The 13,096-nt window shown below is 41.4% G+C and overlaps 1 protein-coding gene across 1 annotated transcript in view; it reads right to left on the minus strand.

Annotated features, from left to right (window-relative positions):
* slc2a4rg (SLC2A4 regulator) overlaps positions 1-7,150 on the minus strand; it is a 62,211-nt gene extending 55,061 nt beyond the window's left edge. The window contains exon 1 of the mRNA XM_019868442.1: positions 6,576-7,150. Coding sequence (XP_019724001.1) covers positions 6,576-6,821 — 246 coding nt within the window. The 5' untranslated portion in view covers positions 6,822-7,150. The remainder of the gene's footprint in view (positions 1-6,575) is intronic.
* Between the last annotated feature and the right edge of the window lie 5,946 nt (positions 7,151-13,096).

Below are 13,096 nucleotides of genomic sequence, written 5' to 3' on the forward strand. Positions count from 1 at the left end.
AAAAGAAAAAAAAAAAAAAAAACTTCGACCTACCGACCCTATACTGAAATTTCATGTTACCGGACACACACTATCCTTTTTTGTTTGGCCTTATCGTAAAAAATATTAACTGGAATTTTCATTTACGGTACATGGCTACGGTGTTGTTTCACCCACGACTGTTTTGTACAAATAAGAATAACAAGCTAGCAATTGACCAAATGTCAACATCTCAGGCATTATCAGAGGTGGGTACTCATGTGCTACACTTACTCTTACTAAGCACATTTGTGAATAATATGTACCTGTCAACATACTTCTTTCTCTTACATCAGTATTTTTGTTCAGAAGAAACACTACTTTTACTCCGTTACAACTAGCATACATTTTGCTCACTACTTTTACAAACTCCATTTTCAAAAGAACATCTATGTCATACATCGTCATAAATGTCCACATTTCAGCCTACAGGAACTCCATTTCAAACTTGGGTTAGCATGTTTGGTGTTTTCTATGTAATCTCAATTTGGTGAGTCTATTTGTGCTTTTTGATGAGTGTGAATAAAGCAATTTCATGAAAAACCATTTCATTCATCCACCTTCCAGACCAATTATCCTCATTAGGGGTGGTGGTGGTGTACACGAAACTTTAACAGCTGACTTTGGGAGGCTCGGTATCACTGGGACTGATTGACATCCAATCAAAAGGGCACATATACAAACTCAATTCCAATGAAGTTTTGGACATTGTGTTAAACATACATAAAAAGAGAATACAATGATTTGCCAATCATGTTCAACTTACATTTAATTCATACAGTACAAAGACAATATCTTGTATGATGAAACGGATAAACTTTACTGTTTTTAGCAAATAATCATTAACTTTGAATTTTATGGCTGCAACACATCCCAGAAAAGCTGGTACAGATGGCAAAAAAGACTGAGAAAGTTTAAAATGCTCACCAAACACCTGTTTGGAACATCCCACAGGTGAACAAGCTAACTGGGAACCGGTGGGTGCCATGATTGGGTAGAAAAGGAGCTTCCTTGAATTGCTCGGTCATTCACAAGCAAAAAAATGGAGCAAGAATCACTTCTTTGTGAACAACTGCATGAGAAAATAGTCGAACTGTTTAAGGACAATGTTCCTGAACGTACGATTGAAAGGAATTGAGGGATTTCATAATCAACGCTCCATAATATCATCAAAAGGTTCAGAGAATCTGAAGAAATCACTGCATGTGAGCGGCAAGGCCGAACACCAACAATTGACTGCCCGCGACCTTTGATCCCTCAGGCGGCACCGCATCAAAAACCGACATCAATGTGGACAGGATATCACTACATGGGCTCAGGAAAAACTTCAGAAAACCAATGTCAGTAAATATAGTTCTTTGCTACATCCGTATGTGTAACTTAAAACTCTACCGTGCAAAGCAAAAGCCATTTATCAACAACACCCAGAAACACCGCCGCCGGCTTCTCTGGGCCTAAGCTCATCCCGGATGAACTGATGCAAAGTGGCAAAGTGTTCTGTGGTCAGATGAGTCCACATTGCCAATTGTTTTGGGAAATTGTGGATGTTGTGTCCTCCAAGAGGGCGGCAGGGTGATCGACTGGTTAGCACGTCTGCCTCACAGCGCAGAGGTGCAGGGTTTGATTCCGACTCCGGCCTTCCTGTGTGGAGTTTATATGTTCTCCCCGTGCCCTTGTGGGTTTTCTCTGGGTACTCCGGTTTCCTCCCATATTCCAAAAACATGCACGGTAGGTTAATGGGATACTCTAAATCAGGGGTGTCAAACTCATTTCACATTGTGGGCCACATACGGCCTCGGTAGATGTCAAGTGGGCCGGACCATTAAAATTATACCATACTCTGCTAGAAATAACCAAAATAATATGTCTTTCCTTTGTTTTGGTCTAAAGAAGCAGAAGAACATTAAGAAAATGTTGAAATTTAATGAACATATCTGTTCCAAAACATTTCATGAAGCACCTTAGATTTCCTGAGACAAATGTGCAATTTAGTTTTATCATTCACATATATGCATTGCAACTGACCCTACTGTACAAAGGCACAAAACTTTAACAAGTAATTGCTCGTGAAAAAGATAGTAATGCACTTTAAGATTAAACGAGATTCATAAAGAAAGGAATTTTTAAACCATTGACACATGTGCATATAAAATCTAAATTTAATCCCTGCCTACACCTTACAAACTAATGAGAGTGCTATTAAATGTGTAAAGAATAAAGTATCCACATGTCCTTGATAGCGTCTGCTGTGTTGGGTCTGTCTCAGTGACAGACTGAGACTGCTGTTGTCTTCTTCTCTGATCAAAACAGTGTGTCCCCTATCGGATACTCCATGAATTGCACCTTATTAAAAATATTAATTCCGTGTCTATGCATTTTTTTCCTTTTAAATGCTCCTGCGGGCAACATCTCAGGCATTATCAGAGGTGGGTACTCATGTGCTACACTTACTCTTACTAAGCACATTTGTGAATAATATGTACCTGTCAACATACTTCTTTCTCTTACATCAGTATTTTTGTTCAGAAGAAACACTACTTTTACTCCGTTACAACTAGCATACATTTTGCTCACTACTTTTACAAACTCCATTTTCAAAAGAACATCTATGTCATACATCGTCATAAATGTCCACATTTCAGCCTACAGGAACTCCATTTCAAACTTGGGTTAGCATGTTTGGTGTTTTCTATGTAATCTCAATTTGGTGAGTCTATTTGTGCTTTTTGATGAGTGTGAATAAAGCAATTTCATGAAAAACCATTTCATTCATCCACCTTCCAGACCAATTATCCTCATTAGGGGTGGTGGTGGTGTACACGAAACTTTAACAGCTGACTTTGGGAGGCTCGGTATCACTGGGACTGATTGACATCCAATCAAAAGGGCACATATACAAACTCAATTCCAATGAAGTTTTGGACATTGTGTTAAACATACATAAAAAGAGAATACAATGATTTGCCAATCATGTTCAACTTACATTTAATTTATACAGTACAAAGACAATATCTTGTATGATGAAATGGATAAACTTTACCGTTTTTAGCAAATAATCATTAACTTTGAATTTTATGGCTGCAACACATCCCAGAAAAGCTGGTACAGATGGCAAAAAAGACTGAGAAAGTTTAAAATGCTCACCAAACACCTGTTTGGAACATCCCACAGGTGAACAAGCTAACTGGGAACCGGTGGGTGCCATGATTGGGTAGAAAAGGAGCTTCCTTGAATTGCTCGGTCATTCACAAGCAAAAAAATGGAGCAAGAATCACTTCTTTGTGAACAACTGCATGAGAAAATAGTCGAACTGTTTAAGGACAATGTTCCTGAACGTACGATTGAAAGGAATTGAGGGATTTCATAATCAACGCTCCATAATATCATCAAAAGGTTCAGAGAATCTGAAGAAATCACTGCATGTGAGCGGCAAGGCCGAACACCAACAATTGACTGCCCGCGACCTTTGATCCCTCAGGCGGCACCGCATCAAAAACCGACATCAATGTGGACAGGATATCACTACATGGGCTCAGGAAAAACTTCAGAAAACCAATGTCAGTAAATATAGTTCTTTGCTACATCCGTATGTGTAACTTAAAACTCTACCGTGCAAAGCAAAAGCCATTTATCAACAACACCCAGAAACACCGCCGCCGGCTTCTCTGGGCCTAAGCTCATCCCGGATGAACTGATGCAAAGTGGCAAAGTGTTCTGTGGTCAGATGAGTCCACATTGCCAATTGTTTTGGGAAATTGTGGATGTTGTGTCCTCCAAGAGGGCGGCAGGGTGATCGACTGGTTAGCACGTCTGCCTCACAGCGCAGAGGTGCAGGGTTTGATTCCGACTCCGGCCTTCCTGTGTGGAGTTTATATGTTCTCCCCGTGCCCTTGTGGGTTTTCTCTGGGTACTCCGGTTTCCTCCCATATTCCAAAAACATGCACGGTAGGTTAATGGGATACTCTAAATCAGGGGTGTCAAACTCATTTCACATTGTGGGCCACATACGGCCTCGGTAGATGTCAAGTGGGCCGGACCATTAAAATTATACCATACTCTGCTAGAAATAACCAAAATAATATGTCTTTCCTTTGTTTTGGTCTAAAGAAGCAGAAGAACATTAAGAAAATGTTGAAATTTAATGAACATATCTGTTCCAAAACATTTCATGAAGCACCTTAGATTTCCTGAGACAAATGTGCAATTTAGTTTTATCATTCACATATATGCATTGCAACTGACCCTACTGTACAAAGGCACAAAACTTTAACAAGTAATTGCTCGTGAAAAAGATAGTAATGCACTTTAAGATTAAACGAGATTCATAAAGAAAGGAATTTTTAAACCATTGACACATGTGCATATAAAATCTAAATTTAATCCCTGCCTACACCTTACAAACTAATGAGAGTGCTATTAAATGTGTAAAGAATAAAGTATCCACATGTCCTTGATAGCATCTGCTGTGTTGGGTCTGTCTCGGTGACAGACTGAGACTGCTGTCTTCTACTCTGATCAAAACAGTGTGTCTCCTAGCGGATACTCCAAGAATTGCACCTTATTAAAAATATTCATTCCGTGTTTTTATGCATTTTTTCACTTTTAAATTATCCTGCGGGCCTGATCGAACCTCCGTGGGGTCCGGTTCCGGCCCGCGGGCTGTATGTTTGACACCCTTGCTCTAAATTGTCCCGAAGCGTGATTGTGAGCGTGACTGGTTGTTCCTCTATGTGTGCCCTGTGACTGGCAACCAGTTCAGGACGTACCTTTTCTAATGCCCAAAGAGAGCTGGGATAGACTCCAGCACGCCCGCCGCGACCCTCGTGAGGATAAGCGGATTTGAAAATGAATGGATGGAAAGTTGTCTTCCAAGCCAAAGAGGAAAAGAACCATCCGGACTCTTATAGACGGAAAGTTCAAAATCCAACATCTGTGATGGTATGGGGCTGTGTTAGTGCCAAAGGCATGGGTAACTTACACATTTGTGAAAGCACTATTCATGCTGAAAGCTCCAAACATGTTTTGGAGAAACATATACTGCCATCCAAGCAATGACTTTTTCATAGCCGTGCTTATTTCAGCAAGACAATGCTAAAGCACATTCTGCATGCGTTACAACAGTGTGGCTTCGTAGTAAAACAGTTCAGGTACTAGACTGGCCTGCCTGCAGTCCAAACCTGTCTCCCATTGAAAATGTGTGGCGCATTAAGAAGCATAAAAGACGACAACAGAGAAATCAGATTGTTGAACAGCTGAAGCTGTACATCAAGCAAGAATGGGAAAGAATTCCACCTATAAAGCTGCAACAATTAGTGTCCTCAGTTCCCAAACGTTTATTGAATGTTGTTCAAAGAAAAGGTGATGTAACACAGTAGTAAACATGACCCTGTCCCAGCTTTTTTGGAACGTGTTACAGCCATAAAATTCTAAGTTAATGATTTTCTAAAAAAAATAATAAAAGGTGATCAGTTTGGCCATTAAATATCTTGTCTTTGTAGCGTATGAAATCAAATGTAGGTTGAATATCTTTTCCAAATCAGTGTATTCTGTTTATTTTAGGTTTAACACATCGTCCCAACTTCATTGGAATTGGGTTTGGAGACAAATTATCATTTACAGTCAAATTTACACCTAACGACAGATTGGAGTCTTCAATGAACCAAACATGCATGTTTTTGGAATATGTGGTGAAGCCAAGAAAACCAGAGCCTGGATTTGCACACGCAAACTGTGAGACGGATGTGTTAACCACGCCCCATCATGCTGCTAAGTTCTTCTGGTTGACTTTGCCTTAATTTGCTATCTTATAAATATAAAATGTATGTTACTACAGTGCACGTTCCTAGTTTACATTTTTGTCATTTTTGAGAGTTATTCCGATTTTTTTCAAATCACGAGTGACTCACACATTACTCAGGATTTGAGTGTTTTTTTTCTATGAATTCAGATTCAGCCAATTACTCACAGATTACTTTTCTCTTTTGCATGAGTCATATTATTCGAAAGTGGCAGTACTTGAGTACATTGTGGCTACTCTACCTACCTCTAGTCATGACTAATATGTTACGATGTGACAACATTTAAACCAGGTGCACATGCAGGCTTTCCGGGTGACGAAATTCAAAGCAACGTTAGGAGTGAACGCTGAAAACTTTGAGCAGTTACTAGAAGGAACAAGCGTGCAGCACACACAGCAGTTTTACAGCGTCCATGTGTGCATGAGGCTAACTGGAGTTTTTTGGGCCTTTTGAAAAGCTCCACCCTGAAGTATGGAGAAGGGGGGAGGGGCACCACTTTGGTACCCTCTTTCCGGTGAACTTTGCAAACACACGAGCTCGGTCTGAAAATTGAATAACGCTTTCAAATTGGATTGAAGCCTGTTAAGAGTGTGTGGCGGCATGTGCGCCTTGGCCGGACGGTGCAAAGCTACGCGTAAAGGCGTCAAACTTGTCACTCGAGTGCACACCACGATACGATGGGCCTGCGCAAAAAAATAAGAAAAGAAAAGACAGACAACGCAACTCCGTTGAAAGAATGTTTAAAATATCGACACTTACTTTTTCCCCGTCGTGCAACCTTCGTCCGTTCGCTTCAGCAGGGGCGTTATCCTTCGTCGCCTGGCCGTCTCGCACACATTTGAGGAGGACGGTCCCGTTTGTGGTCGCACCCGCCCGTAAGCCGCCGCCGGCGCTTTTCTCCAGCCGGTTGTCGCGGGGCACCGAGCGAGTTGGCCGGTAGCCGAAGTCCGCAGCTCCGAGCCGTGTCCCAACCACCGGCTTGTCCAAAACTGATCTCGAATCCATTTTAAGAGCGACCAAGTGGGGACTAAAGAAAGAAAACCCGCTTTCTGTAGATTTTAGTGCAAAATTCTCGAGTGAGATACATTTATCGGGATTGCTGGGAATTATTTGTATCGTCCTTCTACGTCTACTCTAACATGGGGCGTTTGGCTACCGGGGTTATCCAAAAAGCCGCCCGGTCCGGAGGATAAAAAAGATTGTTTTGCCTCTTTCCTCCAAAAGAATGACACGCCCCCTGTGCTTCAACTCTATTGGCGGTGACCGTACATAAACATTACACTCTGGCACGCGTCCACAGCAAGGCTCTCGGTGATTGGCCCATTTGCCCGTGTCAGTCATTTCTGCATGTCATCTAATTGGTTTAGAGGGAGGGGGTGGGCGTGCCCTTCATTTTCGCCGGCCGGTGTCTGTCGATGTCGACACCTTTTCGCCCGGCTGAAGCGAAGAACAGAAAAGGGAAACGTTCTGCGCACTTACGTTTATCAATCGAAATTAATGGTCGGAATGTTGTTGGACTCTTTTATCAGTAGACCAGGGGTTCCCCTAACTGGGATCCAGGGATTTGGGGGTTAGATGAGCCATACTTTGGGAACAATAAAAAACAATTAGCTGTATACTATCATTCAAAAATACACATTCCTATACATCCGGACTGGCACCCCCAAACCCCCCAAAAAGAGAAAGAAAAATACTAAACTACACTTCCCACCTTAGCGTTGGGCCTTTCAAAATTTCACGTGAATGTGACGAATGATCACTTCCTGTAATCTGACGTGCCTGCATGAATAAAGTTTTTTAGAACACAATTCACATTATTGCAGTCTTGTTTTTAGGGACTGAATGCACCTTCTCCAGAATATAGAGCATAGTAGAAAATGAGGGGTTTATAGCGTTGAACTGCTTGCAAGATTTGAACGTAGCTTTTCGTCACTAATCCCCCATCAGTGTTTGACCAAAACCACGCCCCTCGCGGATTTACACGAGAAGTGCACTGTGTTTATGAGCTACGATTTATTCTTCATGTGTTTGATTTAACTCAACAATGTTACAGGTTTTAGATTTTATTTTTTGGAATGTAAAAATGAAAAACAGGTCATAAATTTACCTGCTGAGCAGAAGTGTTGACAGACACAATCCTGATAATAATTTACCCGTAAGTATGGTGTGGAAGAAAATAGGGTATATTCTGTAAACGTATTTATTATGAATATAATGTTGGTATAAATTAAAATAATATTCAACACGCCCCCCCGTGAAGATAAACAGCTCGGATATTATTTTGGTTATTACGGTCACTGTTTTATGTTACTGCGATAGGCTGGCGACCAGTTCAGGGTGTCTCCCCCGCCCCGCCTCCTGCCCGAAGACAGCTGGGATCGGCTCCAGCACACACCGCGACCCTTGTGAAGATAAGCAGATCAGAAAATGGATGGATGACTTATGTGTTGTATTATTATTTTATGCTAAAGTTCTGTAAAGCGCTTTGTTACAGCTGCAACTGTGGTGAAAGCACTATATAAATAAAGATGTATTGTGTAAATATTGGTTTACGTTTTTGCGCCTGTGTGGGCAGCATTTTTCACAGCTCGTTTTTTTTTCAGCGGAGATTTCGGCCGACGGTCTGCGTTGGTGAGGCTGGATGGATGGCCGCTGGAGCTGAGGAGGAGGAAAGACGAACGTCGGCGCGAAGCGCCAATGTGTGTTTGCAAATGTGTGTTTGCGCCTGCAATTGAAGCGGATCGAGGTGGACCCGTCTTCATCAATGGGCGCTACAGCTTCTTGTTTACTTTCAAACTTACCTGGTAGCAGACGCGTGTGACGTCTTGATTGCTGTGATCATGACGTCTCCGAAACATCGGTGGAAGGAGACTTTGATTCTCTACTTATTGTCGATGTTTTATGTTTTACAATGTGTTCTGTTGTATTAATGTTTTATGTTTAATATTCTATAAAGTGCTTTGTTACAGATGCAACTGTTGAGAAAGCACTATATAAAGGAAGATGGATGTATTTATGTATTCGTAGAATGATTTTATTTGCTACATTAATTTACTATATTTGTCCAGATCGTGGGTCAGAGATTGGGACATGAATCACGTCTTGTATTGTTACTGACCCAGTAAAGTCAATAAAGCATGTAAACTCAACAGTTGTTCCAGTAATAGATTTGTCATCTTGTAAAATTACTTTCGATTAACTGCATGTAACAAATTAAGGCAGTCACATGTGGCTGTGTGCTTTACTTGTGCTTTGTTAATAGCTCACGACTGTTAAAAGGATCATTGCTACATTGTACCCTGAATGGTACAAAGGAGGGTCTGTATCGAGAAAAGAACAACATCATAATGTGCCACTTTATTAAAAAAGTAAAAACTCACTTTAATATTTTATGAAGCTTAATATAAAACGTTACAATCTTTTGCATATCTGCACTGCCATAATATCTATTTGTGTGTATATTATATATGTAAATATATGTATACATGTAAATATGTGTGTGCGTGTACGTGTGTGTGTGTGTGTGGGGAGTGTGTGTGTGTATATATATATATATATATATATACATACACTCCCCCCCCACACACACACACACACACACACACACACACACACACACACACACACACACATTTTTACATAGATACAGAAAAGACACAAACACTCAAACACACACACACAAACACACACACACACACACACACACACACACACACACACACACACACACACATTTTTACATTGATGTACATAATACATTGGCTTGTAAAATTATTCGGTCCCCTGGGACTTTTAAATCTTTTGCCACATTTCATTCTACAAACATCAAGAAATAAAAAATGATTTATTTATTTATTTTGTGAAGAATCAACACCAAGTGGGACACAGTCATAACGTGGAATGAAACTGCTATATGTTAAACTTTTCTTTTTTAGATATAAAAAAACTGAAAAGTGGGGGGTGCAAAATGTTTCATCCCCTTGACTCTCAGTGTGTGAGCCAGCTTTGACCTAAATGACTGATGTAGACAAATAGAGTCCACTTGTGTGTAATCTCGTTTTTGAATAAGTGCATTATGGTCTCAACAGAATATTGGGTAGCAAACAGCATCAAGAAGACCAAGGAACACACCTCATAGGTCCGGAATAAAGTTATGGGGAAGTTTAAAGCAGGATTAGGAGATGCAAATATTTCACAAACTTTAAACATCTCAAATGGAGAGAGTATCGGACCACTGCAAAGCTACCAAGACCCGGCCAATCCATCTCAACTTCCAGCCCAAACAAGGAGAGCACTGATCAGAGATGCAGCCAAGATGCCCATGTTCACTCGGGATGAGCTGCAGAGATCCACAGCTGAGGTGGGGGAATTTGTCGATAGGACAACTATTAGTCGCACACTCCACAAATCTAGTCTTTATGAAACAGTGGAAAAAAGAAAGCCATTTCTCAACAACCATAAAAAGTCCAATTTGAAATTTGACAAGCTACCTGAGAGACACTACAAACGTGGAAGAAGGTGCTCTGTTAGATGAAGCCAAAATTGAAGTTTTTCGACAACATTCAAATTGTTATGTCTGGTCTAAAAGTCACATTACACATCACCCTGGACACACCATCCCCACTGTCAAACATGGTGGTGGCAGCATCATGATCTGGGGCTGCTTTTCTTCAGCAGGGACAGGGAAGATGGTTAAAATTGTTGAGATTTGGCCAAATACAGGGCCATTTTAGAACAAAACCTGCTGGAGTCTGCAAAAGACCTGCGACTGGGACAGAGGTTAACCTTCCAACAAGCTAATGATCCTACCCGTGAAGCAACATCTACAGTGGAATGGCTCAAAACTAAAAATACTCTGGGTTTAGAATGGCCAAGTCAAAGGCCAGACCAGTATCCAATTGAGAATCTGTGGAAGGATCTGAAAACTACTGTTCACCCACACTCTCCATCTAACCTTCCCGAGCTGGAGCTGATTTGCAAGGAAGAATCAGCAAAAATTTCAGTCTCTTGATGTGCAAAACTGATATGCCAAAAGACTTGCAGCTGTAATCGCAGCAGAAGATGCTTCTATAAAGTATGGGGGCCCGAATAATTTTGCACACTCCAATTTTCAGTTCTTTTATTTCTAAAAATTTCGTATGAATTTCGTTCACCTTCATGATTGAGGCCCACTTGATGTTGATTCTTTGCAAAAAAAAAAACAACGAATTTTCTATCTTGTTGATTAAAGCCTGAAATGTTGCACAAGCCACTGTATGTAAACAGTCTATACACACACGCGTACATATACTTACATATATACATATGTGTCTATTCTTTTCCAACTAAACCCTGTGCTTTGAGAAGATACAACATCGGCTACAGTTGTCACAGCAGTTTTGGCCCATAACTATATCCAGAGACAATTGAAAAACATCACCTGTATGTGCATGGAAAGCAGGAAACAATGTGCATTCACAAATGACAACGTGTCTGTGATAACCAGTTGAACCCCCCCCCACCCCCCACCCTTTCCCAACAAATATACTGCAAACTCTACATTGTGACAACATCAGCACAGCAGCAGAGTATTTGAGTATTTTACACATGTACATATCCATCCTGTATTTGTGCAGTGAACATTTGTCGCCATCAGCGTACAACAATGTCCATCGAAATAGATCATATCAGTGCTTTGTATCAAGATAAAGAAAATGGGGCCTAAACTGACAGCCAGGGGGAGGATTACAAGTGAGGGCCAGCCAGCGTTGTGCTGAGAGGCTTCTCAGCTGTTTGCCATTTTTCATTTCGGGCAGTTGCTGGGCCAATGCTGCATCGATGTCAGAATGGACCAAGCTTGACATCCACACTCTCAGAAGTAGACATTAAAAGCCCCTCTCCAGCATAGCGAGGGAGAGACGTGAAGAAGCGAGGGAGGCAAAGCCGGCTCTTTCTCCATTATTGGGGAGTGAAAACAGCTGGGATAAGGAGTACAGGCAGGGGCAAAAAGTGCTTCCTCCCCTTAACTGGAAACGCACATGGCTCAGTGTTGCAGTGTGCACCAACCCATGTGTGTGTACGTGTGCGCGTGGGTGAAGAGGAGGAGGGTCTGTCGGATCTGTGTCCATTCGCGGTGATCCACATCCAGTCTCATGCTTGTGCTTCTTCTCCCTCCCCCACTGCAGAATATAAACAGTGAGGCTGAAAATCCTGGTGGCTTCAATCAATCTTTTCTAGTTCCTCCCCTCCTGGTCGCTGCTTTGGAGGGGGGAAAAATGCTGCTGTGCACTACATGGCAAAAAAGTACAAAAGAAGACTAACAAACATGAGATTAATAAAGTACCACAATAATTGTTTCAGCTCCATATATTAATGCATGCACTTTTTGGATCAAGCAGGATAAATTGCACCAATACAGACCAGACTCGATTCATGGCAGTGGCGTGAGCTATTCATCGTCCAAAAGGAAAAAAAAAAAAAGAACAGCGCAATAAAATACGTTTGTGCCTTTGTTTCTACGCACGTTCTCACACATTAACACTTTAAACATATGCTACTCACCTTTTAAACCTTTGCATGATTCTCTCACAGTGAGCTCATTCTACTATATGCTTCATCGCTCTTGCCTCATAACCTCACAGCAATTTATTAAGGGTTTATTTTGTTCTTCCGTTCTTTTGTTAACGTTCCCCAAAGCTACATGAAAAGACATTGTTTACAAATGAAGGATGCGGAGGCCGGAGAGCAAGCTGAGGAGGGGGCGAAAGGCAACCGTCCAGGGGGTACTCCACGGCTGTTTTCTTTGGAGTGCAAGCTTTCTGTTGCTATTCCAACCACCAAATGTTGAAAACCACAGAGAGAGCAACTTTTGACTTGGAGCCAGGGAGCAACCAGAACATTGACAGCCTTTCATTAAGAAATATGGACCAGCTTTTCCGCGGATGTTGAGTGCAATAGTACAATGGCCATACAATCAAATTTAAAAGGAAAAATAAGTCACTTATTTGATAAAGTATTTAGGAAGAGATCACTCTTTTACACTCATACGGAAACGGTTTTGTATTGTGAAATCTGTCACCCGTGTAACTCTTGCTCAATACTCTGGCAGCCCCGGACCTGATCACTTTACCCTGTAAATTGCTGCCAAACATGCATGCATGAATGTGCGTGCATATGCGTGTGCATGCGTGTGTATGTGTCTGTCTGTGTGATTGTGTGTGTGTGTGTGTGTGTGTGTGTGTGTGTGTGTGTGTGTGTGTGTGTGTGTGTGAGTTTGAGAGCGAGAGAGTGATAATGGGGGA

The sequence above is a fragment of the Hippocampus comes genome, unplaced genomic scaffold (assembly GCF_001891065.2).
Source record: "Hippocampus comes isolate QL1 unplaced genomic scaffold, H_comes_QL1_v1.1 scaffold41, whole genome shotgun sequence".
In the NCBI taxonomy this organism is placed as follows: domain Eukaryota; kingdom Metazoa; phylum Chordata; class Actinopteri; order Syngnathiformes; family Syngnathidae; genus Hippocampus; species Hippocampus comes.